We start from the raw sequence: 27099 nt of genomic DNA, 5'->3' as shown, positions 1-27099 counted from the left end.
AAAAACGTTTTTCCTCACATCCCCTCAAAACCTCCTGCCCCTTACCTTAAATCCATGCACCTAGTCATTGATCTCTCCACCAAATGGGAAATGTTTCTTCCTGTCTATTCTATCTATGCCCGCATAATTTTAGATATATCAATCATGTCCCCCCCCTCCCCCCTCCCCCCCTCAGTTTCTTCTGCTCCAAGGAAAACAATCCAAGTCTATCCAATCTCTTTTATAACTAAAACTCTCCAACCCAGGGAACGTTCTGGTAAATCTCCTCTGCACCCTTTCCAGTACTATCACATCCCTCCTATAATGTGGATTCGAGAAATGCACATAATACTATAGCTGTGGCCAACCAACGTTTTATACAGTTCTAGCATAACTTCCCTGCTCTTAAACTCTATGCCTTGGCTAATAAAGGCAAGTATACCACATGCCTTCTTAACCACTGTATCCACCTGCTCTGCTTCTTTAAGGGACTGGTATACATGCACACCAAAATCCCTCTGATCCTTGGTGCTTCTCAGGATCCTGCCATTTGTCATGTATTCCCTTGCCCTGTTTGTCCTTCGCAAGTGCATTATCTCTCACTTATCCAGATTGAATTCCGTTTGCCACTAATCAGCCCATCTGGCCAGCTGCCTATATCCTTCTGTAATCTAAAGCTATCCCCCTCACTATTTACCACCCCACCAATTTTCATTTAATCTGCAAACCTACTGATCAATCCTCCTACATTCATAGCCAAATCATTTATATAAACCACCAACAGCAAGGGCCCCAACACTGATTCCCGGAGGACCCCAGTGGACACAGGCTTCCAGTTAGAACACCTCCCCGTACCCCCCACCCCGCCCCTGACCAGAGGAACATAGGATGTAGGATCATTGGAATGAGGAGCAGAAGTAGGCAATTCAGCCCCTTTATCTTGCCCTGCCATCCAATCAGATCATGGCTGAACTCTTCCTGGTCTCAAATCTACCTCCCTATCTGTTCCCCATATCCCTTCAGTCCACTTTTTCATCAGAAATATATCTGTTTCCATTAGACCATTTAGTGACTCAAACTCCACCGCATCATGTGGCAGCGAGTTCCATAAATTCACCACCCTCTGTGAGAAGTAGTTTGTCCTTTCATCTAAATCTACCGCCTCTCAATCTATATCTGACCATCAACCTCTGCTTCCTGCCACTCAACCAATTTTGGATCCAAGTTGCCAAATTTCCTTGGATCCCATGGGTTCTTACCTTCACTATCAGTATCCCATTTGGAAACATATCAAAAGCCTTGCTGATGTCCAAGGAAACTAAATCAAGTGTACTTCCCTCATCTACACACCTGGTCAATTAGAATCATAGAATCCCGAAAGTGCAGAATGAGACCATTTGGCCTGTCGAGTCTGCACCGACCCTTGGAGAGAGCAACCTACCTAGGCCCAAGCCCCCACCCTCTCCCCGTAACCCAGTATCCATACCTAACCTTTTGGACACCATGGGCAATTTAGCATGGCCAATCCACCTAACCTGCACATCTTTGGACTGTCAAGAAAACTGGAGCATCTGGAGGAAAAGTACACAGTCACGATGAGAAAGTGCAAACACTACACAGTTACCCGAGGCCGGAATTCAATCAAGTTGGTCAGACTTGGCCTCCCCTTAACAAAACCATACTGTCTGTTCCTGATTAATCCCTGCCTCCCCAAATGCATATTAATTCTGTTCCTCAGAATTTCTTCCAATAGTTTCCCCACCACTGAAGTTAGATCGACTGGCCTATAGTTTCCTGGTTTATCCCTTCCTTCCTTTTTGAATCAAGATACCACATTGGCTATCCTCCAGTCCTCTGTTGCCAGAGAGGAATTGAAAATGATTGCCAGGACCCCTGCTATTTCCTCCCTCACTGAACAGTCTGGGATACATGTTATCTGACCCTGGGGATTTGTCAATTTTTAAGCCTGCCAGACCACTCAGAACATCCTGTCTGTCGATGTTAATCTCTTCAAGTTTATTACAGTCCTTCTCCCTGATTTATATGCCTACACTGTGCCTCTCACGAGTGAACACTGACACATTTAGAACCCACCTACATCCTCCAGCTCCACACACAAATGACCAATGTGGAACTTAATGGACCCTACTCTTCCCCTAGTTATCCTTTTACTTTAATGCACTTGTAAAACAACTTTGGATTTTCCTTTATTTTACCTGCTAGTGTCCTTTCGTTTCCCCTTTTTGCTCTTTTAAGTTCCCGCTTTCACATTCTGTACGCCTCCAGGGCTTCTGCAGTTTTGAGCCTTCTCTCTGCCATAAACCTCCCCTTTTCTCCTGATCCAATGCTATATATCCTACGATTCCCAGTGTTCTTTGAATTTGTTGGTCCCACCCTTTTTCTTGATTGGAACAGGTTGGCCCCTGTGCTCTCCCTATTTCCTTCTTAAATGCGTCACACTGTTCTGTCACAGACTTACCTCAGTGCCTGTTCCCAGTCCACTCTAACCAAATTATGTCTGATCTTCTTAAAATTGGCCTTCCCCCAGTTTACATCTTTAATCTCAGGCCCAGCCAAGTCCTTTTCCATAACAATCATGAATCTAATGGAGTTATGATCACTGTCTGCAAAATGCTTGCCCGGTTGCGTTACTGAAAATTAAGCCCAGGACCACCATCTCTCTTGTAGGTCCCTGTACATACAGGTTTGAAAGGTTCTCCTGGATGCATTTAAGAATTCCGCTCGCTTTAAACCTTTCATGCTATGGCTACCCCAGTTAATATTGGGGAAGTTGAAGTTCCCCCACCATCACTACCCTCTTACTTTTATACTTTTCTGAAATTTGCCTACATATCTGTTCTTGTATTTCTCTCGGAAGGTTAGGGGGCCTATAGAACACTCCCAGCAATGAGATTGCTCTTTTCTGATTTTTAAGTTCTACCCGTATGCCTTCAGTTGAAGAACCTTCTAAGCTATCGTCCCTCCTTACTGCTGCAATTGATTCCCTGATCAAAATTGTGACACCCGTTCCTCTTTTACCTCCTCCCCTATCTTGCCAAGTGACCCTGTATTCTGGAATACTGAGCTGCCAATCCTGCCCCTCTCTCAACCATGCCTCAGTGACAGCAAGGGCATCATATCCCATGTTTTAATTTGTGCCCCCAATTCATCCGCCTTGTTCATCAGACTCCTTGCATTAAAATAAATAAATAAATACCATCCAATCTTCCCGAATTCCCATGTGACTTAACTGGTCCAGACATTCTATGTCTCCTGACTCCCTTGAAGTCTCTTCTGATTTTGGCTGTGCATCTATCCCTGCTAAATCTTCTCTCAGGATCCCAGGCCCCTGCCAAGTTAGTTTAAACCCTCCCCAACAGTACTAGCAAATCTCCCTGCAATGACACTGGTCCCATTTTCATTCAGGTGCAAACCGTCCGTCTTGTACAGATCCCACCGTCCCTATCAACAGTCTTAATGTCCCAGAAATCTAAAGCCCTCCCTCCTGCACCATTTCCCCAGCCACGCGTTCATCTGGACTAACCTGCTATTTCTATACTCACTTGAACGTGACATTGGGAGTAATCCAGAGATTACTACCTTCTGGATCCTGTTTCTTAATCTACTTCCTAGCTCCCCAAATGCTGCTTTCAGGACCTTACCCCTTCTTTCTGCCTGTATTGTTGGTACCAATGTGTACCATGAAATCTTTGTTTGCCCTCCCTCTTCGGTTTGCCATTTTGTGGGAGGGCTCTAGCTGTCGGAACTCAGCCTTGCCCTCCTCCTCATCGGACTGGCGAACAAAATGCTTCCGTGTGCCTCTGAGCCATTGTCGCTCCTCAGTGCTCTGTGAGTGGAGCGCTGCCCTTCTGGTTCAGTTTGTGACAGTAGTTGGGGGTGGCCATTGTACTGCCATCGGATTGGGGGCAAGGGATCTTTTTCTGGACCATTTTAACCACTGCTGCCATCTGTGTGGCTTGAATGTTATCCAACAGTGTTTTTACTGTTTTTTTCATGACTTAAGACTTTGGGTTTGGACAGATCTAACCCTATGAGAGGTTTGATATCCTTCATGGAGCTTCCAGCCATCAGGAAGGGCATGGGTGTGAATCCGGTCGAACTTGCTACCATATTCCGTACAAGCTTCAGCACATAGGATAATACTACATTCCGTGTGGAATTACTCTACTGGACGGTCTTTCTAATCATACTCTTCAGGGTAGGGTTCTTTCTCTCCACTATCCCACTGGGCTGAGGGTAGTAGGCAATGTGGAATCTTTGATTCCAAACAAGTCATAACGCCTTGCATTACTTGAGCGGTGAAATGAGTGCCCTGATCTGATTCTATGCTACCTGGGCCCCCCATCTAGTGAATACATGTTGCACGAGAATGCTTGCTGTTGGTTTGACCATGTTGGTCCAGTTAGGGAATGCTTCGATCCGTTTGCTGAGTGTCTTTTATGACTAAGATGTATTTATACCCTCCCATGCAGGGTGGTAAAGGGCCGATATAATCAATTTGAAGTTGGTCCAAGAGCCTTCTACTGGCTGGGTATGTCTCAACTTTTCCTTATGTGCACACCTCTTGGGGTTATTTTGTCCACATACCATGCATTTATCGACCTAGTGCCTTATGTCTATCTATATTTGACCACCAACATACCCTTTAATCCATTCAGCCATTGCTTTGCCCCTGGATGACCTTGGGCATCGTGGCACTGATATACAATTTAATTACGGTCCCATGTTGGCGCCATGTACCGTCCATCTTTAAAGACGAGCCATTCCTTCAACTGTAATTTATCCCGCCGCAGGAGGCGGGTGTGTTCCTTCCTGTCGCTGCTCAGAGCCTGTGTAAGATCCTCAATCTTTGGCGAACAACAACGGTATTTATTTGTTAGTTAATTGGGGGTTGCCAAGGCTCTCTTTCTCGGATGCCCTGCATGGCCAGTTCATCTGCTCGTATATTCCCAGCTGGGAAAGATCTATGGCGTGCCCTGACCTTCTTAATCCCATATTCGTGTCTTTGGGCAGTTTGGAAAATATACTTCAGCAGGAGTGCAGATGGTAGAGGTTTCCCATCTGTGAGACAAATCCACTCGCTTCCCACAGTGGCAGGAAGTCAGTCAAACTGTTACAGACCTACATACTGTCTGAATGCATGTCTCCAGGCAGGGGGAGCGTATCAGGGCGGCTGACCACATACGCCTCAGAGACTAGTTGAGTAGCCTGGATGCTCATTTTGTTGGGTAGTTTTAAAGCTAACTCCACCAGGGGTTGACCCCAGTGTTCCTCCACATATATCCCACATCCTGTCTGCCTATTCCCATCCTCCACAGTAGAAGATCCATCTACAAAGGTTTTTACGACTGTTTTGTGCCTTCCTTGGGCCCTCTCCCCTTTTGTTTTGGCACAAATTGTCCCTTGGGATACTATCTGACACTCGTGGGGTTCTCCACCATTGCTCAGATTGTCAGCTAAAATGGTGGGCAATTTTGTCCATTTTACCATAATATTGCAGTCCTGAGCATTAGGGTCCAGCATTCTATACGGTCATGGCTCACTTTGCAATCCTTGATCCATACGTCTAATAGAAGTTGGATGGAGGTGTGCTCTGTTAGTATGGTTAGGGGATTGAGTCCTATGATATAGGCAAAGTGTTGTACCGCCCAGAAAACTGGGAGGGGGTGTTGTTTGCACACCCAGAATCCATGTTCTATGGGGGTTAGGAGCTGGGAGACATAGGCCACCGGTCCAAGTCTCCCATGGCGTTCTTGTAGAAGTACCACCGCAATTGTTTCGTCCGTGTCAGTGACTTCTAGTGCAAAAGGGAGTTCTGCGTCTGGAACTTGTAGAGACGAGCCTTTGATGGGGCCTGTTTAACTCCGAGACAGCTTGTGGATACTGCTCAGTCAAAATCCACAGGGCATTCTTTTTTCGGAGATCTTATAATGAGGAGGCTTTTGTGTCGAAACCATTGATGTGGTTCCTGCAATGTCCCACCAGTCACAGAAAGGATTGCAACGAGCTCACATCTTTGGGCAGGGGCAATTACACTATTGACTGGATGTGTTTCCTTTCAATTTTGTGTTTGCCGTAGGTCACCATGGTTCCCAAGTATATGAGTTGGGACTTCATGATCTGGGCCCTTATTGGATTGACCTTTAATCCAAATAATCTCTCCCATGTCTGTTTGAAGAAGACGATTGCCTGCATATTGGATCAGGCATTCGGGTCCTAAAAATTCCTTGTGGTCCATTAGCTAATCTCTGGTGGAAAATGGATTGGGAGTTGTGAAACCCTTAAGGCAAGGAAGTCGAAGGACTTCCGGTGGTGTCCATGGAGGAGTAGGTTGCACATTTGATAGCTCCTGCCTGTGACGGACTTTTGGACCTTTTTCTCAGATTTTATTGGTTGAATCGGTGGAGAGTGAGACGGTGACGAGAAGTCCCCTCCAGTGCATGGAGAATTGACCAGAAGTGGCCGTGCGAGAAGACCAAGTTTAACAAGAAAGACACGAGCAGCGCCGGAAACATGGGAAGCCATGGCGGAGAAGCAGGGCCACGGGGAGATGGCACAATGGTCGACAGAGCAGCTGGTGAAGTTTTTAGAAGAATGCTTCGCCAAGCTTAAGATGGACACGCTGGACCCGATCAAGGCTTTGGTTTATCAGGTGGTGCAGAATCAAGAAATCCACGGACATGCAATCTAGGAGGTAAAGAAAAAGACCTCCGAGCATGAGGAATACATAACCGTATTGGAGACCATGGTGGACATGATGAATGACTGCCAGAAAAGAACGCAGGAGAAGCTGGAGGACTTGGAGAACTAGTCCAGGAGGCAGAATCTGAGAATCATCGGCCTCCCTGGGGGCAGTGAGGGATCGGATGCGAGGGCCCATGTGACGAACATGTTGGAGAAGTTGATGGGGGCCGAGGTGTTCCCTTGCCCCCTGGAAGTGGATAAAGTGCATAGAGCCCTCGAGAAGAAGCCCCGAGCGAACGAGCCGCTGAGGGCGATAGTGGTACGTATGCACCGGTTTCTGGACATGGAACACATTCTGCGGTGGGCCAAGAAAGAGCGGAGCTGCAGGTGAGAGAATTGTGACCTGCGCATTTATCAAGACCTGGGCGCGGAGTTGGCCAAGAGGCGAGCCGGGTTTCATCGGGCAAAATTGGCCCCCTTTAAGAAGGGGGTGAAGTTTGGGATGCTGTACTCAGTGCGTCTGTGGGTTACATATGAGGACCGGGAATTCTACTTTGAAACATCGGATGATGCATTGACTTTCATCAAGGCAAAAAGATTGGTTGTGAACTAAAGACACTGGAGCCTTGGGGAGAGTATTGTAATGGTGATTTGTTGATAATCACTTTGTGTTGGTTTCAATAAGTAGTGTTATGTGCAAAATTGGGCAGATTTGAGGTCGAAAGTTAACTTTGTTTTCCTGGGAGCTGGATGAAGGGGGGTAGTTTCTGTGGTTGTTTTTCACTGTTTTTTCTGATGTTTGTTTTCTGGGGAATGTGATGCTTTGAATATGTCGTCCAAGTGGGGAGAGAGGGGAGAGAACAATGGGGAGACAGACTGTTTGGTGCCACGGGTTGGAGCTATCAGGTCAGCTAGATCAGCTGGCTCACGGAAACACAGTGGGGGGGGCGAGCAGGTTATGAGCTGGAGCTTGATACGGGGGGTTGGGTTTCTGGTGCTGTTACCAGGGGGGAAAGAGGGGGGGAGCTGTTTCGCTGACAGGGAAGGAACTGCTACTAGGGGACAAATGGGAATTTGGGACGGCGGATGCCTGAGGGCGGGCTCAAGGAGGCCGAGGACGTGAGCTGGAAACTGGCCTAAAAAAGGTGATGGCGAGTCCGGGGGGGCGGGCAGGGCAGGGCACGGCACGAGTCCCCCGACCAGGCTGATTACATGGAACGTTAGCGGGCTGAATGGGCCGGTCAAGAGGGCTCGTGTGTTCGTGCATCTGGGGGGGCTGAAGGCGGACGTGGCAATGTTACAAGAGACACACCTAAAAGGTCCAGACTAGATTGAGGTGGAAATGTTTATTGTGCCATGTTTACGTCACTTATTATTATTATAAAAAATTGCAAATACCCCAATAAAAATATTTTTGTAAAAAAGGCAAGCAAGTCCACAGAAACTGCCGACCTTGGAAGGTAAAGGTGAATTTGTACTAGCATTGCTGATCCAAGGGAATAGACCAAAACTAGTTGCTAATGGTGAGCACGGTAAAATATTTTGCCTGTGGGGCTTGCCTCATCATTGTCTCAGGACTGGTTGCTGACATTGGTGCTGCTCGTGGGGTTGTTTTATTTAATTCCCGGTAGTCAATGTTCAGCATCTGTCTGGTTTCCTGACTGGCCAAATCAGGGAGTTGCTTTTCGAAGCCATAGGACGTAAAACTCCCTGTTGCAGTCGGCTAATGAACACTTTCGCAACATCGCCCTCGGCTTGCTTGGGAAAACTGTACTGCTTTTGGGGGTTTTGGATCAGGGCCTTCTACAACTACTTCCCCTGTCATCCAGTCACAGTAGTGTGTGTTTTGCAAATGCGAGTGTGTGTTTCGCAATGATTTCCTGTGTTCCCGGGCCATTGGTCATGTCCATGGGTTTGTCCATAATTGCCCAACTGTACAAATCCTCTCTGCATAGCTCCCCATAGCTATCTCCATCAGTGCCTCATTTGCTTAGGCCAACCAGACACAACAGTTCGCTGGTTCAAAAGATAGGTTACACTTGTGCATGAAATCAGAGCCCAGGATATGTTTGCTCCCGGGTGGAGGTTCACTAACATGACTGAATGATAGCACACTTTATCCCTCAATCTAAGCTGTTAACGGGTCAGTCTCGGATCCCTCCTGCTATGTCTGCAAAACCACTTAAAATTATTATTTTTCTTGTGCGTCATGATGCAGTGATTTCTTTGGATGTGTTCAGGGTCGTGCGGAAGCCAACTGTATCCCACAGGAATTCGGCAGGGTGGACGTCCACTAGGGGTTTTCCTCCACTATCCCACCTGGCGCTGCACACCCAAATTGTTGAGGCCTGACACCATCAAGTCATCGGACCAGAATGAGTTCTAGGTCTCTCCTACGGTGGCCACTGGGACTTGTGTTGGTCCTTCTAGTGGCCGGTTCTGGTATCCCTGCTCCGGTCTGTTATCCTGCACATGCTGCTGGGATACTCTGCATTCTCGGGCTGTTTGGCCACAATTGTCACACCTCACCGGCTATTGTCTAGGATCCTGCTGGGGCTGACCTCTGCCTCTTCCTGCAGTAGCAGCATATGGGGGCAGGTGATCTGTATAATTATCCTCTCTGCCCCTGTCTCCCCCTTTGACATGCCACACTGGGCTAGGATTTGGGCCTGGCTTGATTGCATTAATTTTTCCAGTTTTATTTGCCTTTGTCTGAACTACCTTTTCCCAAACTCTGGTCATTCTCCTCTCCTCAATACGTGTGTGTGTGTGTATATCCATGTGTGTGTCCGTCCCCCCGTCCTCTTTCGGTAGCGAGTGATAGCACAATCCTGGTCCACTTCAACAGATTTCATCCCTCCAAACTTGCTCTGTTCATATCCCCAAAGACTCCAGTGAAGTGAATCCACAGGTTGTTGGGTGCTCTCCCTTTTTCTGCCTGTATTTGTTTAATGCCTCCACCGAGTCTCCTCTATTCTACCCAGTTGCTTCTAGGATTGCCGTTTTCATGCCCAGCAACTGCCCATTACCAATGTTCTGGGGATCTGATTAGACCAAATGGACATTGAGGCTAAAGCACATTGGCATTAATTTTATTTCCTCCCCACTGTCGAGCCCGTGTAGAACTCTTTATTGGCGGATATTCTCAAAGAACATAAGGGGGTCATCAGTGGTCTCAAACATGGAGATTTGTTGGTATTTCCGCCAATTGTGCTACCGTGAACAGGGTCTGTATGTGATCGGATTGGTGTTATCCTGACGGTCTTGGTGGTCAGAGGATTCATCAGGATGGGCAAAGGACCTGGGGGTGCCAAGGGTTCTGATTCCTCTAGGAAGGGAGGTGAGGGTCCCCAGTTCGGTGTACCTGTGGCTTCCTCGTCCATATGCCCCCAGTATACCCTATAATTGCTGTCCCTGTTTGACCCGATTGTTCCAAACGCACATATTATCCCTTTTTGTATTGGGACCTGGGATTTTAATTTATTGATGTTGTGCTGGCATTTTGAATGGTCCGCAGTGCGGGCTTTGTTTCCTCTGCCTGCCTGGTGCAGGACTTGGACCGCAACCTGTAAGTTGTTACGTTTTTCTGTCAGCTCAGCCATAGCCTTTTGTGCTGTGTCTCGTGATAGCTCTTTCGCACTGGGTCTGGCTTCTCTGCATTTAAGACTGAGATTAAGAGAAATTTCTTCACTTAATGGATTGTGAATCTGTGGAATTCTCTATCTCAAGAAGATTGAATATATTTAAGCTGAGATAGACAAATTTTTGGTCTTCAAGGAATATAGGAGGAGCAGATGTGAAAGTGGAGTTGAAGCAGGCGCAATGTGCTGTATGGTCCACTCTTGCTCCCATTTTTCGTGTTTTAGCACCGAGAATAGGTTTGCAACTTCATTCCCACCAATTATATTAAGTCTAACATTGACTGACAATGAAAATCGAAGTTATGGACTTCCGGTGGCGGCGATGACGTAGGAAGCCACACATTTGGGAGCTCCCGTTTTAAACGGACTTTCCGGCTCTTTTTAGAGCCCAAAACGGAAATTTTTCGACGTCTCCCGGTGGGAGAAGGTGTGCTGATCGACTTTCCTCGCAGTCCATGACTCGAACTCGGAGTGGAAAGGGGGAAAAAACGGCAGCAGCTCCCCAGAAAAACCGGGGGAAGGAATCCAAGATGGCGTCCGGTGGAGCTCCAGAGGAGTGGAAGCAGTGGGCCCAGGAGCAACAAGCTGCTCTCCTGCGCTGCTTTACAGACTTCAAGGCTGAGGTACTGAGCTCTCTGCAGGAAACGAACAGAAGGCTGTCGGAGATTCAGACGACCCAGGTTGCTGCCATCAAGGAGTTGCAGACGCAGGCCACTGAATGAGAGGAGGCCGTGGTCCTCGTGAGTAAGGTGGAGGGGCACGAGGCACTCCACAAGAAGTGGCAGGAACGCTTCGAGGAGCTTGATCACCGCATGAGGCGGAAAAACCTGCGGATCTTGGGCCTTGCGGAGGGGCTGGAGGGGTCGGACCTGACAACCTACGTGGCTACAATGCTGAACTCGCTAGTGGGGGCCAGGGTCTTTCCATCTGCCCTTGGAGCTGGAGGGAGCACACAGAGTACTGGCCAGGAGGCCTAAGGAGAATGAACCCCCGCGTGCGGTGCTGGTGAGGTTCCACCGGTTCAGTGATCGGGAGTGTGTGCTGCGCTGGGCCAAGAAGGTGAAGAGCAGCAATTGGGAGAATGGGGTAGTACGGATCTACCAGGATTGGAGTGCGGAGGTGGCTAAGCGGCGGTCTGGATTTAATCGGACGAAAGAGGTGCTTTACAGGAATGTTGCAGCCCGCGCACCTGTGGGTAACTTATTCGGACCGGCATTATTATTTCGATTCCCCGGAGGAGGCGTGGGCCTTCGTGCGGACGGAGAAACTGGACTTGAACTAGGGGTTGGGGGTTGCGGGGTCGGTTGTAATGCTTTATTGCTGGTTTCTGCTGTTGCTGTGTTCTTTCTTTTTTTCTTGTTTTTTTGTACTTTTGCAATTTTGATATGGTTATTTATGGGGGTGTTGTTCTGTTATGTTTTTTTTGCTGTGGGGCATTGTTTGAGTTTTGTATCTTGCAGGGAGGGTTGGGGGGGTTTGTTGTATTCTATGTCGGGTTGGGGGTATGGAGTGGGGCTGGTATTTGGGAGCTGCGTCAGAAGGGTGTGGTGGGGCAGTGCGAAAGCGCGGGCTTTCCTCTGGTTTCCCGCGCTGCGGGGCTGGGTGGCGGAGACGATGACGGGAGGAGGCGGGGCCTTAACTGGTTCTTCCCCGCGCTGGAGCGGTGCCTGGAGGAGGGATAGATTGGGGGATGATCCCACTTTGGGAGGGGTCGGGTTATTGGCGGGAGTTTCCGGGGTCAGCAGAAGGTAGCTGACCCACGGAAGTACAATGGAGGACGGTTCGCGGCTGGGAGGGTTCCGAGCCTGGGGGCGAAGGGAGGGGGGGGGGGGGGGGGAAAGGGGAATACCGGGTTGCTGCTGGTAGGGTCAGGAAGGAGCTGGTGGGGGCTGGGAGGACAGAGGTGAGCTGTTGTCACTGTGGGTACTGGGTCGGGCAGGGGGTGCTGGCCTGGGGCGGGCAGTCGACGGGCTATGGCTAGTCGACGGGGGAGGGGGGCGGGACGCCCTCTGATCCGGTTGGTCACCTGGAATGCGAGAGAATTGAATGGGCCGGAGAAGCGGTCGAGGGTACTTGCTCACCTGAAGGGGCTAAAGGCAGATGTGGCAATGCTTCAGGAGGCCCACCTGAAGGTGGCAGACCAGGTCCGTCTGAGGAAGGGATGGGTGGGGCAGGTTTTCCACTCTGGGTTGGATGTGAAGAACCGGGGAGTGGCTATTCTGGTGGGGAAAAATGTGTTGTTTGAGGCATCGGAGGTGGTGGCGGATAAGGGGGGTAGGTATGTTATGGTTAGGGGCAGGCTACAAGGAGAGAAGGTGGTACTTGCTAGTGTGTATGCCCCAAATTGGGACGATGCGGGCTTTATGAGGCGTATGTTGGGACGGGTCCCGGATCTGGAGGCGGGAGGTCTGATCATGGGGGGGACACTTCAATACGGTGTTGGATCCTTCACTGGATCGGTCCAGCTCTAGGACGGGTAGGAGGCCGGCGGCGGCCAAGGTACTGAGAGGGTTTATGGACCAGATGGGTGGGGTGGATCCATGGAGGTTTGTGAGGCCGAGGGCACGCGAGTACTCTTTCTTCTCCCACGTACATAGGGTCTACTCTCGGATAGACTTCTTCGTGGTGAGTAGGGGACTGATTCTGAGAGTGGAGGAGGCCAAGTATTCGGCCATTGCAATCTCCGACCACGCTCCGCATTGGATGGAGTTGGAGATGGGGGAGGTGCGGGGCCAGCGCCCGTTGTGGCGGTTGGATGTGGGGTTGTTGGCGGAGGAGGAGGTGTGTAGGAGGGTCCGGGCAAGTATTGAGGGGTACCTCGAGGTGAATGATACGGGGGAGGTTCAGGTGGGGATGGTCTGGGAAGCCCTGAAGGCAGTGATTCGTGGGGAGCTGATATCCATCCGGGCACACAGGGAGAGGAGCGAGAGGAGTGAGAGGGATAGACTGGTGGGAAAGATGCTGGAGGTAGACAGGAGGTATGCAGAGGCACCAGAGGAGGGACTGTTGGGGGAGAGGCGCAGCCTGCCGGCTAAATTTGATTTGCTGACCACTAGAAAGGCGGAGGCACAGTGGAGGAAGGCACAAGGGGCAGTGTTCGAACATAGTGAAAAGGCGAGTAGAATGCTGGCTCAGCAGCTCCGCAAGCGGGATGCGGCTAAGGAAATTGCTGGAGTGAGAGACAAGAGTGGGAATGTGGTGCGGAAGGGGGTAGAGGTGAATGAGGTCTTCAAGGACTTTTACGGGGAACTGTACCGGTCGGAGCCAACGGGGGAGAGGAGGGGAATGGAGAGGTTCCTCGACGGGCTTTCTTTCCCGAAGGTGCAGGAGGAGAAGGTGGAGGGGTTGGGTGCGCCGATTGAGCTGGAGGAGCTAGTTAAGGGGATCGGGCAGATGCAGTCAGGGAAGGCGCCGGGGCCAGATGGGTTCCCGGTGGAATTTTATGAAAAGTTTGTGGACCTAGTGTGCCCCTTGCTGGTGCGGACACTCAATGAAGCGTGGGAAGGGGGGACTTTGCCCCGACGATGTCGCGGGCGCTGATCTCGTTAATTTTAAAGAGGGACAAGGACCCCCAGCAGTGTGGTTCATACAGGCTCATATCTCTCCTCAACGTGGATGCTAAGGTGCTGGCAAAAATCCTGGCCACCAGGATAGAGGACTGTGTGCCAGGGATTGTGCACGAGGACCAGACAGGTTTTGTGAAGGGAAGGCAGCTGAACACGAATGTGCGGAGATTGTTGAATGTCATCATGATGCCGGCGATTGAGGGGGAGGCAGAGATAGTGATGGCGCTGGATGCGGAGAAGGCCTTCGATAGAGTGGAGTGGGGGTACCTATGGGAGGTGTTGGGGAGGTTTGGATTTGCTGAAGGGTTCATTAGATGGGTACGGCTGCTATATGAGGCCCCGATGGCATGCGTGGCCACGAATGGGAGGAGGTCGGAGTACTTCCGGCTTTACCGAGGGACCAGGCAGGGTTACCCCCTGTCCCCCTTGTTGTTTGCACTGGCAATCGAGCCGCTGGCGATGGCATTGAGGGATTCAGAGAGGTGGAGAGGCTTGGTGCGAGGTGGGGAGGAACATAGGGTGTCGTTGTATGCCGATGACCTGTTACTGTATGTGGCGGACCCGGTGGGGGGGATGTCGGGGGTGATGGAACTGCTAGCTGAGTTTGGGACCTTTTCAGGTTATAAATTAAATTTAGGCAAGAGTGAGGTATTTGTGGTGCACCCTGGAGACCAGGAGGAAGGAATTGGTAGGCTCCCGCTTAGGCGGGCAGGGGAGAGCTTTAGGTACCTGGGGGTGCAGGTGGCCAGGGACTGGGGGACTCTTCACAAACATAATTTCACCAGACTTGTAGATCAGATGGAAGAGGAGTTCAAGAGGTGGGACATGCTGCCATTGTCGTTAGCGGGGAGGGTACAGTCCGTCAAAATGACGGTGCTTGGGCAGCACGGTGGCCTAGTGGTTAGGACAACCACCTCACGGCGCTGAGGTCCCAGGTTCGATCCTGGCTCTGGGTCACTGTCCGTGTGGAGTTTGCACATTCTCCCTGTGTCTGCGTGGGTTTCGCCCCCACAACCCAAAAATGTGCAGAGTAGGTGGATTGGCCATGCTAAATTGCCCCTTAATTGGAAAAAATAATTGGGTGATCTAAATTTATTTTAAAAAAAGACGGTACTTCCGAGGTTCTTGTTCCTCTTTCAGTGCCTGCCCATCTTTATTCCCAGGGCCTTCTTTAGGAGAGTGACTAGCAGTTTTGAGCTTTGTGTGGGCACATGGGACTCCGAGAGTGAAGAGGGTGTTCCTGGAGCGAGGGAGGGATAGAGGCGGGCTGGCGCTGCCCAACCTTCTGGCGTACTATTGGGCGGCCAATGTGTCAATGGTGTGTAGATGGAGGGGGGAGGGGCGGCGTGGAAAAGAATGGAGATGGCGTCATGTAGAGGTACGAGCCTGGGTGCCATGGTAACGGCGCCGTTGCCGCTCTCCCCTAAGAGGTTTACCACGAGCCCGGTGGTGGCGGCGACCCTAAGAATCTGGGGACAGTGGAGACGGCATCGGGGGGAAACAGGGGGCTCGATGGAGGCTCCACTGGGTGGCAATCATCGGTTCATCCCAGGGAACAAGGATGGGGAATTTAGGGGGTGGCAAAGGGCGGGCATCAGTAAATTGAGGGACTTGTTTATTGGCGGGAGGTTTGCGGGCCTGGGGGAACTGGAAGATAAATTTGGCCTCCCCAAGGGAACATGTTCAGATACTTGCAGGTAAAGGCGTTTGCTAGGGGACAGGTAGAGGGATTCCCTCTGCTGCCCTCGCGGGGGACGATGGACAGAGTGCTTTCGGGGGTGTGGGTCGGAGAGGGGAAGGTGTCTGACATCTATAAGGTAATGCAGGAGGTGGAGGAGTCGTCAGTGGAGGAGCTGAAGGCTAAATGGGAGGAGGAACTCGGGGAGCAGATAGAGGACGGGACTTGGGCGGATGCCTTGGAGAGAGTCAACTCTTCCTCCTCATGTGCGAGGCTTAGTCTCATCCAATTTAAGGTGCTGCACCGGGCCCACATGTCCGGGACTAGGGTGAGTAGGTTCTTTGGGGGTGAGGACAGATGCACCAGATGTTCGGGGAGTCCAGCGAACCACGCCCATATGTTCTGGGCATGCCCAGCACTGGAAGAATTCTGGGAGGGGGTGGCGGGGACGGTGTCGAGGGTGGTTGGATCCAGGGTCAAACCAGGGTGGGGACTCGCGATTTTTGGAGTTGCGGTAGTGCCGGGAGTGCAGGAGGCGAAAGAGGCCGGTGTCCTGGCCTTTGCGTCCCTAGTAGCCCAGCGAAGGATCCTGCTACAGTGGAAGGATGCGAGGCCCCCAAGTGTGGAGACCTGGATCAGTGACATGGCGGGATTTATAAAATTGGAAAGGGTCAAATTTGCCCTGAGAGGATCAATACAAGGGTACTATAAACGATGGCAGCCTTTTCTGGACTTCCTGGCTCAAAGATAGGTAACTGGGTCAATAGCAGCAGCAACCCGGGGGGGGTGTTCCTTATTGTAGTTTCTATTCTGTAACTTTATATTGTGTTAATTTGCGTTGTTGTTAAAATGCTGTGTTGTTCATGGAGGTGGGGCGAATGTTTATGATTGCTAATATTATTGTTATTTTTGGTATTTTACTATGGTGCGTTATTGTTGTATAAATTCAAAATTTTTCAATAAAAATTATTTTTAAAAAAAAATGAAAATCGAAGTTATGATTAAAGTCCTGGCTGAAATTTGGTTTCAAGAATTATGTGAGGCTAATTCAGCAATGCTCTATGATGGCTTCTACCAGACTCCCTGGTTTTATGCTTTAATTTTCTCTGAAAAAAAAATCATTGACCTGCAATGAAAATTGAAAATAAATGAAACTTAATAGATTTTTGAACAATAGAAAAAGGTACTTCCATGCGGTTGGCAAATTGATTGCATTTGTCATTTGCCTGATCCTATAAAGAATCATTATAATATGCACTTGGGCTTTAAGAAGTTTCTAATAATGGAATTTTTTGTCCAAGTTATCTCAGGTTCAAAAATAATGATTAAATGGATCGTAAGAACTAAATACAGAACAGGCGGGTAGGACTGAGAAATCAGGAAAGTATCCATTTCTCTGGACTCTTGTTGAACTTGCCCTGTGTAATAATTTTGGCTAACTATGCTGTTTCTCCAAACAAAATAGTGAGATCATTGCTTGACTGGTAATCAGTAATTGGATGGAAATTAAGTCAGACATGAAATCCTACTCTTTATAACCGAATCATTAGACTTTGGTGGCGGCCATGATGTGAGTGGTCGCACATTTGGCAGCTCCCTCTCGAGACTTTTTTCAACATTTGTAGGATGGATGTTTTGTGGAAAAAAGGTGCTGGGATGACTGGAGAAAAGTTTAACTCCAGTGGTGGGGCTGGTGGATGGCTCCACGGACCAGAAGTGGGTCGAGACGAAGGGAGCAGTTGGAGCAGGAGAAACTTTGTGCGACACAGGTCAAGATGGCGGAGGGTAAAGCCTCTGCCATGCCTGCCCAGTGGTCAACGGAGCAACAGGTGAACTTCTTAAATTAGAAGTTTAGCCGACAGAGGAGGGAGGCCCAGGACTGGAAGGGTGAAGGACAGGAGGGGTAGCCTGGTACTGGACACTGGGGGTGAACGGGGTATGTGAGAAGTTTTACAGGAGGCTTTATGAATCAGAGCCCCCGACCCGGGGGGGGGGGGGGAGGAGGGGGGCGGAGGTGGAGGGTGAAGAGAAGGCAGTGATTTCTGGATGGATTGGAATTCCCCAAGGTGGAGGAGGACCTGGTGGAGGGGTTAGGAGCACCCATTGGACTGGTGGAGGGGATGGGGGCAGATGGCTTCCCGGTAGAATTTCATAAAATGTTTTTGGAAGACCTGGAGCTCCTGCTGATACGGACAGTTAATAAGGCGAGGTAGAAGAGCCTCCGCCGCACACCAAGTTGTTGGCAAAGGTCTTGGCCTCATGGATTGAGGACTGTGTACCAGGGGTGATAGGGGAAGACCAGGCGGGATTTGTAAAGGGGAGGCATCTATCGGCTAACGTTAGGCGTTTGTTGAACGTTATAATGATGCCCTCGGAGGGACAGAATATGGAGCTGGCGGTCACTATGGACATAGAGAAAGCCTTTGATCAGGTAGAATGCAAAGATTTGTGGGAGGTACAGGGGCGGTTCAGGCAGGGGTTTGTGTATTGGGTCCGGCTGTTGTATCGGACGGCAATAGTGAGTGCAAGGATGAACTGGGTATGTTCTGGGTATTTTAGGCTGCAACATGGGACGAGGTAGGGATGCCCCCCCTCCCCGTTACTCTTTGACTTGGCGATAGAGCCACTGGCAACGTCGCTTAGCGTGTGAAGGGGTTGGAAATGGATAGTGTGGGGGAGATGGAGCACAGGGTCTCGCTATATGCTGACAATCTGTTGCTTTACATGTCGGACCCATTGGAAAGTATTGGAGGGATCATGGACATTTTGGTGGAATTTGGCCGGTTCTCTGGGTATAAGTTAAACATGACGTCATCCGCGCATGCGCGGGTTGGAGTCGTCCAATCCGCGCATGCGCGGCTGACGTCATCATATGCATCAGCCGTCGCTAACTTTGGCGTGCGGGCTTAACGAAATTCGTTAAGCCCGCGATGCCGGAGTTCACGGGGCCGCGATGCTAGCCCCGACCGGGGAGCAGAATCGGGTCCCGGGAGGGGACGCGGAGGCTGCCGTGAAACACGGCCGGTTTCGTGGCAGCCTTCACGACTCTCCGCCTTTGCGGAGAATCGCGCCCATAGATTTTTGGGACGCTCCTGAATGAGGCATATTGTGAAATCCTGCTTTCTCCTTTGCATTGTGCTATGCGATCCTTTACATTCGTTTGATCAAACAGATTGAAATATCAGAATGTTTCCAATGTTACTAGTAGTGCTTAATATAAGAAAATTCAAGTAATTCATGGGTTCCCCAATGAATATGAATGAATGAATGAATCTATATTTCCTTTTTAAGAAACAAATGATACTTGCTCAAAAGTTTAAAATAATTAACATGCTTTACTACAGTATATGAAATGATTCTACAGGGAGAAGCCAAATCACATTCATAAATAATGAGTGCATATGAGCTGATGATGTCAGCCCCGGGAGATCTAATGGTAAAGTGCATGGAAAATGAGTAGTTCCCCCAAACTCTCACAGGGCAGAAAGTCATTGGACTGAAAGTACATACATCATTAAAGCATAAAACCGAGTTCAAATTATCTCACTTGAATATGCTTGAATATGCTCACTTGAATATGCTCTCACTGGAGTTACCCAAGGCACGGGATCTAACCCCCGCGCCTGGGAGACCCCAAGTGAGTGCCGTTTAGCACTAGTCTCCACCAACATGGACCAGGTATACCAGCAATTAGGGAGGAGGAGTTTTCCCAAGGGTCTCCCAGGCAATCGGGGTCCCTGGGTGGACGGGCTCCAGGCCGGGTGGCACCCTGGCACCTCTGATGCCACCCGGGCACCTTCGCCCTGTCTAGCAGGGACACTGCCAGGCTGGCAGTGCCAAGCTGCTCGGGTGACATTTTTCCCATGCTAGGGATTGGGCCCAGGGGTGCCTGGCCCTTGTGAGGTAGGATGTAGGGGGCTTGATAGCCCCCTCAGCAGTAAATTGGGGCATTACTGGGGTCTGAAGGCTGCGTGGGGTGCGCTAGGGGCATCATTTATCTTTTCCTACACTGACGAGGGGAGCTCATTCGTGCAGGAAATGGTACGAAGTGCAGTCTCGGCGGGGCCTTCCTCACCAAGGCCCGGAAATGAAGCAGAGTCCCATTTAATAGCGGGGTCGTTCTCAGCGCTCGGCGCTTGCACCAGGAAATATCCGCATAAATATGTCCGACATGGTACCCTGTTTCATTTCTGTTAAATTGTGCCCCATGTTTACTGAATGTGCTTTTTTTGCAATTGAGCTGACTGTAGTTCAAGTACTGGATATGTTTTAAACTGACACTTTTGCCATGACTTTATCAATATGTAAAAGTACATACGTGTCCCAGATTATTGGCACTTGTCACAGCCTTCCAGTGCCTGTAGGGGCGAATGCAGACCCATGCCAAAATACTAAGCCAGTGGAAATTTGGATAGTTTTATTTAATTGGTTAACTTTGGTTGTTTTGAGGATTGGATTTTTTTTCAAATGCTTTTCTGACCAAAACCTTTTTTTGCATTAAAACTGATTGAAAATGCAAAATAAAAATGCCAGTTCCATTTAGACTTCTGATCATGTGCATTATCCAATGTAAATGGAAGATTTTCTTCCTGTAGTTGACAACAGAGGAATAGGCAGTCATAGTTGCTTCTCTCTCTAGCTATCACAATCTAAGATAAATCTCTCTCCAATATTTTGAAGATGTTAACCTCTGGGGAAACAACAGCAACATCAAAACATTATACATATATAAAGTGGAATAAAGGAACACAAAGCAAACATTTGTGGAAGTGATAAAGTAACCAAATACTTCAAAGTGGGTTTTGAGAGACTTCCGGTGGCGGCCATAGAGTGAGTGGTCACATTCAGAGCAGCTCCGCTTCCTAGGCATTGGTTTTGGCATTTTTTATCTGTTGTCTGGGTAGTTTCTGCAGAAAGGTGGAGCAGAAAGTGCAGGAGAAGAAGTTCTCCCCTTGATTGGCATGTCGACTGGTTATCAGACCCGGCAGAAGACAGTGAAAGACCTGGCTAATGGGTTGGAGGAGACCTGTGACACAGCGCCAATTATGAAAATGGTGAAGGGGAAAGGATCATCGTCGGTAGAGAAACCTCAGATGGAGTAATTGATACGTTTCATCAAGGAGGAATTTCGACAGCAGAAGTAGGATATTCACATGGTCGAAGGTGATTGAGGGAGCAGTAGCACCTCTTCGCGGGTCATTGGATCAGGTGGTAAAATGCCTCCAAACGCAGGGAGCGATGATTGTGAGGCAAGAGTGACCAGATTGTGTCTTTCGAGGCAGAGGTCGGGATCCTGGGGATCTATGCTATGCAAGGGTGGAAGAGCAGGATAAAAGGTGCAGACAACAGAATTTGAGGATTGTATGTCTGCCCAAGGGTGTGAAGGGAACGTGCGCCACAAAGTACATTTGTAGGATGTTGGCCAAGTTGGTGGAGGAGAAGGTGTTGGATAATGCTCAGAGGTGGGCCCATAGGATCCTGAGGCAGAAGCCGAGAGCATGGAAGCCGCCGAGGGGGGTGATTGTGTGGATCCAGAGGTGGGCCAGGGAGAAGTGAGTCTGTGAATGGGAGGGTGATTGAGTCCGGATTTACCAGGATATTGGTGCGGAGCTGGCGAAGAGGCATGCGGGTTTCAACAAAGCCAAGGTGGCATTGTACAGATGACAGATTTGGTTTGGGGTGTTGTACCCGACCTACTCTGGATGACTTATGATGTTCGAGAGTATTATTTTGAGACAACAGAGGAGGTGAATGACTTTATAAAAGACCATAGGTTGGGGGAGAGATAAGGACCATAAGTTGTTGGAGAGTTGAGGGGTGAAGGGGATGGAGGAGTTAAATCCACAAAAACTGGAAGTAACTTTTTTTGGGTTGCCAATGGGTGGGGGGGGGGGGGGGGGGGGGGGGGGGGGGGGGGGGCTTTTTACGGAAGCTGTAAGTTTGTAATGGGAGCAATTGCTCTCTCTCTCTCTCTTTCCCCCCCCCCCCCCCCCCCCCCCACCTTTTGCTTTTTGGGGAGGAGGTTATTTGTGAATTTTTTTTCATGTCGGGTATATTTGTTGGGGCCCTTTGGGTGGTTTGATCGTCATCAACGTGGGTTGGGGGCCAGTTGTACAGGCCAAGGTGGGGCTGATTGGGGGGGGTGGGGGGGGGATTGCTAGCAAGCAATGCTAGTGAACGGAGTTGTGGTGGGGGAGGATGCCACAAGGGATGCCCGTGGTGGGTTTGTGGGGGCCAGGGAGGTGCGAGATCCGGGGGAAATGTTTGCGATAGTGAGTGGGGTGTTAGAGGAGATGGTGGGCCTAACTGGTATGATGCGGGGTTTGTAAAGAAGCTACCGGGGACATTTCTGGACTTAGACATACACCAGTTGATCATGGGAGAGAATTTTAACTGTAATGGGGCCGAAGGTGGACAGGTCAAGCCCCAAATCGATGGGAAGATCGAGGATGGTGAATGAGCTGGGAAGGTTTATGAAGAGCATTGGATTGTGTGCATCCGTGGAGGTTTAGAAACCCGGGGTAGGGGAGGTGGAGTATTCCTTCTTCTTGCACTTGTATAAAGTGTATTCTAGGATAGATTTTTTTGTGGTGAGGCAGGAGGTGCTGATGGGAGTGGTAGGGGTGGAGTGTACGGGAATTGAGATTTCGAACCATGCGCCGCATTGGCCAGATGTGAGGCTTCGACGGGGCAGGTGCAGAGCCTGGGGTAGAGATTGGATTCGGGACTTGTGGTATACAAGGCGTATTGTGAGAGGGTGGCGATTAGGAATTATGTAGAACTTAATCAGAATGGGGAGGTGTTGGTGGACGTTTTGGAAAGCTTTGAAGGCGGTGGTCTAAGGTCAGAATATTTTGTTTTCAGGTTAATAGAGATAGGAGGAGGAGGGAGGAGCACAGGCGACTGTCGGATGAGAACTGAAGGAGGATAGAAGATACTCGGAGGCCCCCACAAAAGAGTTACTGACGGAGAGGAAGAAGTTGCAGGGGCAGTTTGGTAGGCTGATAACAGGTAAGGCAGTGAGGCAGCTGCGGGGGGCAAGGGGGTATACTATGAGTATGAAGAGAAGGCAAGTTTTATGCTGTCCCACCAATTGTGGCAGCAGGCAGCATCTAGGGAGATTTTAAAGGTAGCTCAGAGAAGGGGAGGTAGTGTCGGAGCCCGAAAAGATAAATGAGGTGTTTATGGGATACTGTGAGAAATTGTACACAGCCGAGCCGGTTAGGGGGGGAGGGGGGGGGAGATATTGGATGGTTTCTGGATGGGCTGGTGGGCTGAAATTTCCAGAGCTGGAGGAGGGGAGGTAGCAGACAATGGAGGAGCCGCTGGGGCTGAGGGAGGTGATGGATAGTATCACGTGAATCCAGTCACGGAAGGCCTCGGTCCCAGATGGTTTTCTGGCAGCATTCTGTAAGCAGTTTGCGACGGAGTTGGCTGCCCATATGTTGGGGATGTTTAGTGAAGCAGTGGAGGGGAGTTAGTTGCCAGTAACGTTGCAGCAGGCGTCAGTTTTGGTGATCCCGAAGAAGTGGAAGGACCCACTGGAGTGTGAGTCTTACAACTCCATCTCTTTCTTGAATAAGGATGTGAACGTATTGGCGTGTAGATTGGAGGGGTGTATATCTCAAGTGGTCTCTGAGGATGGAACAGGTTTTGTGAAGGGTAGGAAGCTCTCCAGCAACATTAAGAGGCAGTTCAATGTAGTAATGACACCGCCGGAGGGCAGACATCAATGGTTATTGTACCCATGGATGCAGAGAAGGTCTTTGACCGGTTAGAATGCAGGTATCTGTTTGAAATTCTGGATAGGTTTGGGCTGAAGTTCGTGGCATGGGTTCATCTTTTATACGCGTCCCCTGTGGCAAGCGTGCATACGAACGAGATGAGTTCAGGGTACTTTGGGCTACACAGTGGAACGAGGCAGGGGTGCCCGTTGTCGTTTGTTATTTGCGTTGGTGATTGAGCTCTTGGCGATGGCGCTCCAGAGGTCAGCCGAGTGGCGAGGGATTGAGAGGGGGGCAGGAGCACCGGGTGTCACTGCACGCAGATGACCTGCTGTTGTTTATGTCAGACCCACTGGAGAGTATGGGCAGAATCATGGGCCTGCTGGAGTGGTTTGGGGCTTTCTCCGGGTATAAGCTGAATGTAGGGAAGACCGAGGCTTTTCCGGTGAATGTGATGGGGTGGTGGACCAAAGGTGGCAAGAGAGGTTTAGGTATTTGATGTTTCAGGTGATGCATGAGGGGACCACAATGCACAGGTAGAACTTGACAGCATTGGTAAAGATGAAGGTGCTGCCAAGGTTCCTGTTTGTCTTTCAGACCCTCCAGGTTTTTCTCCTTAAGGCCTTTCTCCGGAAGGTGGAGGCATTGCTCTTGCAGTTATATGATGGGGAAGGTATCGCGGGTGAAGAGGGCCTGGGCTTTGTTGTAGAGGCAGAGAGGGGTTGGTGCTCCCGAAACTTATGTATCGTGTGTGTGTGCACGTGTGTCAGTCTGTCTGTGACTGTTTGGGAGGGGAGAGAGGGCGAAGGAGAGGGACCCCCACCCCCGATGTTCCCACGATAGGATTGTCAGGCAAGTTCCCAGGAGGTTCAGGTTTCTGTTGGCAATCAATACCATCCGAAAGTATATGTTAAAGAAAATTAGAAGAATTAAAACCACTTTTAAACCCCCCCCCCCCCCCCCCCCCCCCCCCCCATTGACCAGACGCACACTTGTGGCGATATGCCGATGGACTATATCAGGGGTGGGCAAACTTTTCCGTGCAAGGGCCACATTCAGAAATTCACGATTCACAAAGGGCCGCATAGTATATTAAGTAAAATAATTACTTCACCCGGTTATGATTCTGGGCGCCTCATATAGAACATAGAACAGTACAGCACAGAACAGGCCCTTCGGCCCTCGACGTTGTGCCGAGCAATGATCACCCTACTCAAGTCAACGTATCCACCCTATACCAGTAAGTAACCCAACAGCCCCCCCCCCCCCCCATTAACCTTAAAAAAAAAAAATTTTTTTTTTTTTAATGACTTGGTGGGCCGCAGAAATACCTTTTGGCGGGCCGCATGCGGCCCGCGGGCCGTAGTTTGCCCACCCCTGGACTATATCATAGATGGATGGTGTGTGACCTCCAACCAGCAGGGGCAGTGCAGACACACCATGTGATCTCAAGACCAAGGTCATGTGACTAGTGACTCCCATATAAGGGGAGACATACCCAGCCATCTTCAGAAGAAGATAATAAGACACACAAGTGAATGGTTGGTGCTAGGTGCAGATTCTAGAGGAGTAATAAGCAGACTCCATGATAACGTGCTCTGTAACAGGTTATCTTACTACACGAGACTCAATAAAGATTCTGCTTTGGACAAGTCAAGGTGTTTGGTGGATTCCTTTGTAAGGTATAGAAGACCAAACACAACAACACTGACCACCTGACCCCCACTAATCACCCAACAACCTCCCTCCTCCCCACACTGACCACTCATCTCAACCCCCTGCACTGACCAACAGATCCCCAGCCCCCCTCCACTGACCACCCGACCCCCAGTCCATTACTGATCATCTGACACCCCAGACCGAAACCCCTCATTGACTACCCAAATCCCTCCCCCTGACCACCTAACTCCCTCTGACCAACCAACCCCACCCGCACACCCCTAGACCAACCATTTCCCTTCCACCCCCCACTGACCACTGATCCCTCCAACCACCTTGCCTTACAAACCTACCTTCTCCTTTGCTTGGAAGTGGCTGGAACTTTAAAATTACCTGCTTTATGGCAGCCAATGCTGTAAAACCTCCAGTTGTCCAGCCCTCTACTGAAAGCCTCAGGAGCACGTTGCCCTACACAGTTCTCACCTCATCTAAGTTGGCAGGTCAAGTGGGAAAGGATCAACTGGATTTTCAGTTAAGTAACCAGGAGAGGGGTGGCAATCCAACTCTGCCACTCCACGGAAATTTATGCTTCATGCTAAGAAGTGAAAGCCTTTTATTTTCTTGCTATTTCTGTAAAATGGGTGCTACCATCTATCATAAACATATCAGTGTTCTTTAAATGTTCAAAAAAAGCGAGAAAGAGTGAGGAGATATAACTACAGTTCACGAAAAGAAAATGAGCAAAATATGTTTTAAAATTAAAGAACTATAAAAACTGCAGTTAAAAAGAAAAGAAACAAGACTTCATTTTTTAGGGAATTGTTTCATCGGGAAATTAACACAATAATTTGATTTTTTTTCTGTCTTTATTTAGGGAACAGAAACTCTTGCAGCCACAGTTCAGCCTGAAATGCAAATTGAACATGGAGCAATCCAGATTCAACAAGGAGAAAATGGAGAAGTTGTTCAAATCCAAATGCCAGTTAATACTGTCAGCAGTTAAAACTAAATGAACAGAACTATAATAGCAGGGAGAAAAAACACAGCCTGTGCAAAACAAGCTATGGCCAAGTTGCAGGTCGCACATTGTAGCAGCCAATCCTGAAGCCCGTCGCATTACAAAAGAATAAAGCATTTCTGTGCTCTATTGAGAAATATAAAAATACTTTGAAATCATTTGAAGAATTTGTTTTCTACATCAAATTAACTTTATTGTGGACATTGGGATCAACTATTAACCATGTGTGAAACAAGGAAAATATATATATCTGTGCTACTCATTGTGATTTTACAAGGTCTGGTTTAACTGCAGTTGTGTCTTTTTTGCTACTGAACTACTTGATTTGAAAACTGAATTATAAAGATGCATTGTTTGAAGAAATGTATTTATAATTGTGTACATTAGAACTAGAATTCAGGGAGTTTATTTTTTGTTGCTATCATTTACAGTTGCAAACTCTTCGGAGTCAGAACCAGTGTGCTTTTTAGAATTAATTTTGGTTAGAAAATATGGTGGTCAATTAAGGCGATTTGTTCCAATTATTATGAAAAGGAAAAGCAAAGTACCGTCACCTCTTTCAGCCTGAAATGAATTAACATTTTACTGCTTAGTTTAGGTGTAGCAATATGGTGTTACTTTTAACTTGCATCATAAACAGCAAATAGTGTTTTTGCACTCTTCTGCAATCTTGATAAAGACTCATGCGCTATAGAAATATTCTTGTAAAGAGCTTATTAAATCAATGAGAAACCATGGTCATTGTGTTTTTAACATGGATGTTATTGAGCAGGAACATAGTCAAAACACTAGTCATGGAAACATGTTGAATAACTTTTCTGATCATTTTTCTTTGTCTGGTTGACCAAAACGCACATTAAAACCAGTGTTTTCTGAAATAATCATGCAGATTTTTTTTTACTGAGTATCTTTCTGTTATTTGTAAAGGAACATTCCAGTCTCGATTATCACTACTCTGTTTGTCCAAGCATTCTAAACCCATAATTTTCAATGTCAGTAATACTGAACAAGTGGTCACAAAGCATTACACTTAACCTGGAGTTCTTCTTTATGATTGGATTTTTAAAAAGATACCAAAATGTCTTTTGTCCCAAAATGTTGATGGTTTGACTGGGCAGAACTAGGGCAG

The 27099-nt window shown here is 48.9% G+C and overlaps 1 protein-coding gene across 4 annotated transcripts in view; it reads left to right on the top strand.

The window, feature by feature from the left end:
* The window catches only part of LOC119971244 (BTG3 associated nuclear protein), a 253758-nt gene extending 226907 nt beyond the window's left edge, over positions 1 to 26851 (top strand). For all 4 annotated transcript variants that reach the window (XR_005461786.1, XM_038806519.1, XM_038806518.1 and 1 more), the window contains one exon: positions 25827 to 26851. Coding sequence is in view for 3 of the 4 variants with exons in the window: in XM_038806519.1 (XP_038662447.1) it covers positions 25827 to 25955 (129 nt within the window). In the remaining variant the exon portion in view is untranslated. The remainder of the gene's footprint in view (positions 1 to 25826) is intronic.
* The last annotated feature ends 248 nt before the right edge of the window (positions 26852 to 27099 follow it).

The sequence above is a fragment of the Scyliorhinus canicula genome, chromosome 9 (assembly GCF_902713615.1).
Source record: "Scyliorhinus canicula chromosome 9, sScyCan1.1, whole genome shotgun sequence".
Classification (NCBI taxonomy): Eukaryota; Metazoa; Chordata; class Chondrichthyes; order Carcharhiniformes; family Scyliorhinidae; genus Scyliorhinus; species Scyliorhinus canicula.
The sequence above is the reverse complement of the archived record's forward strand: the minus strand, read 5'-3'. Positions and strand labels throughout refer to the sequence as shown.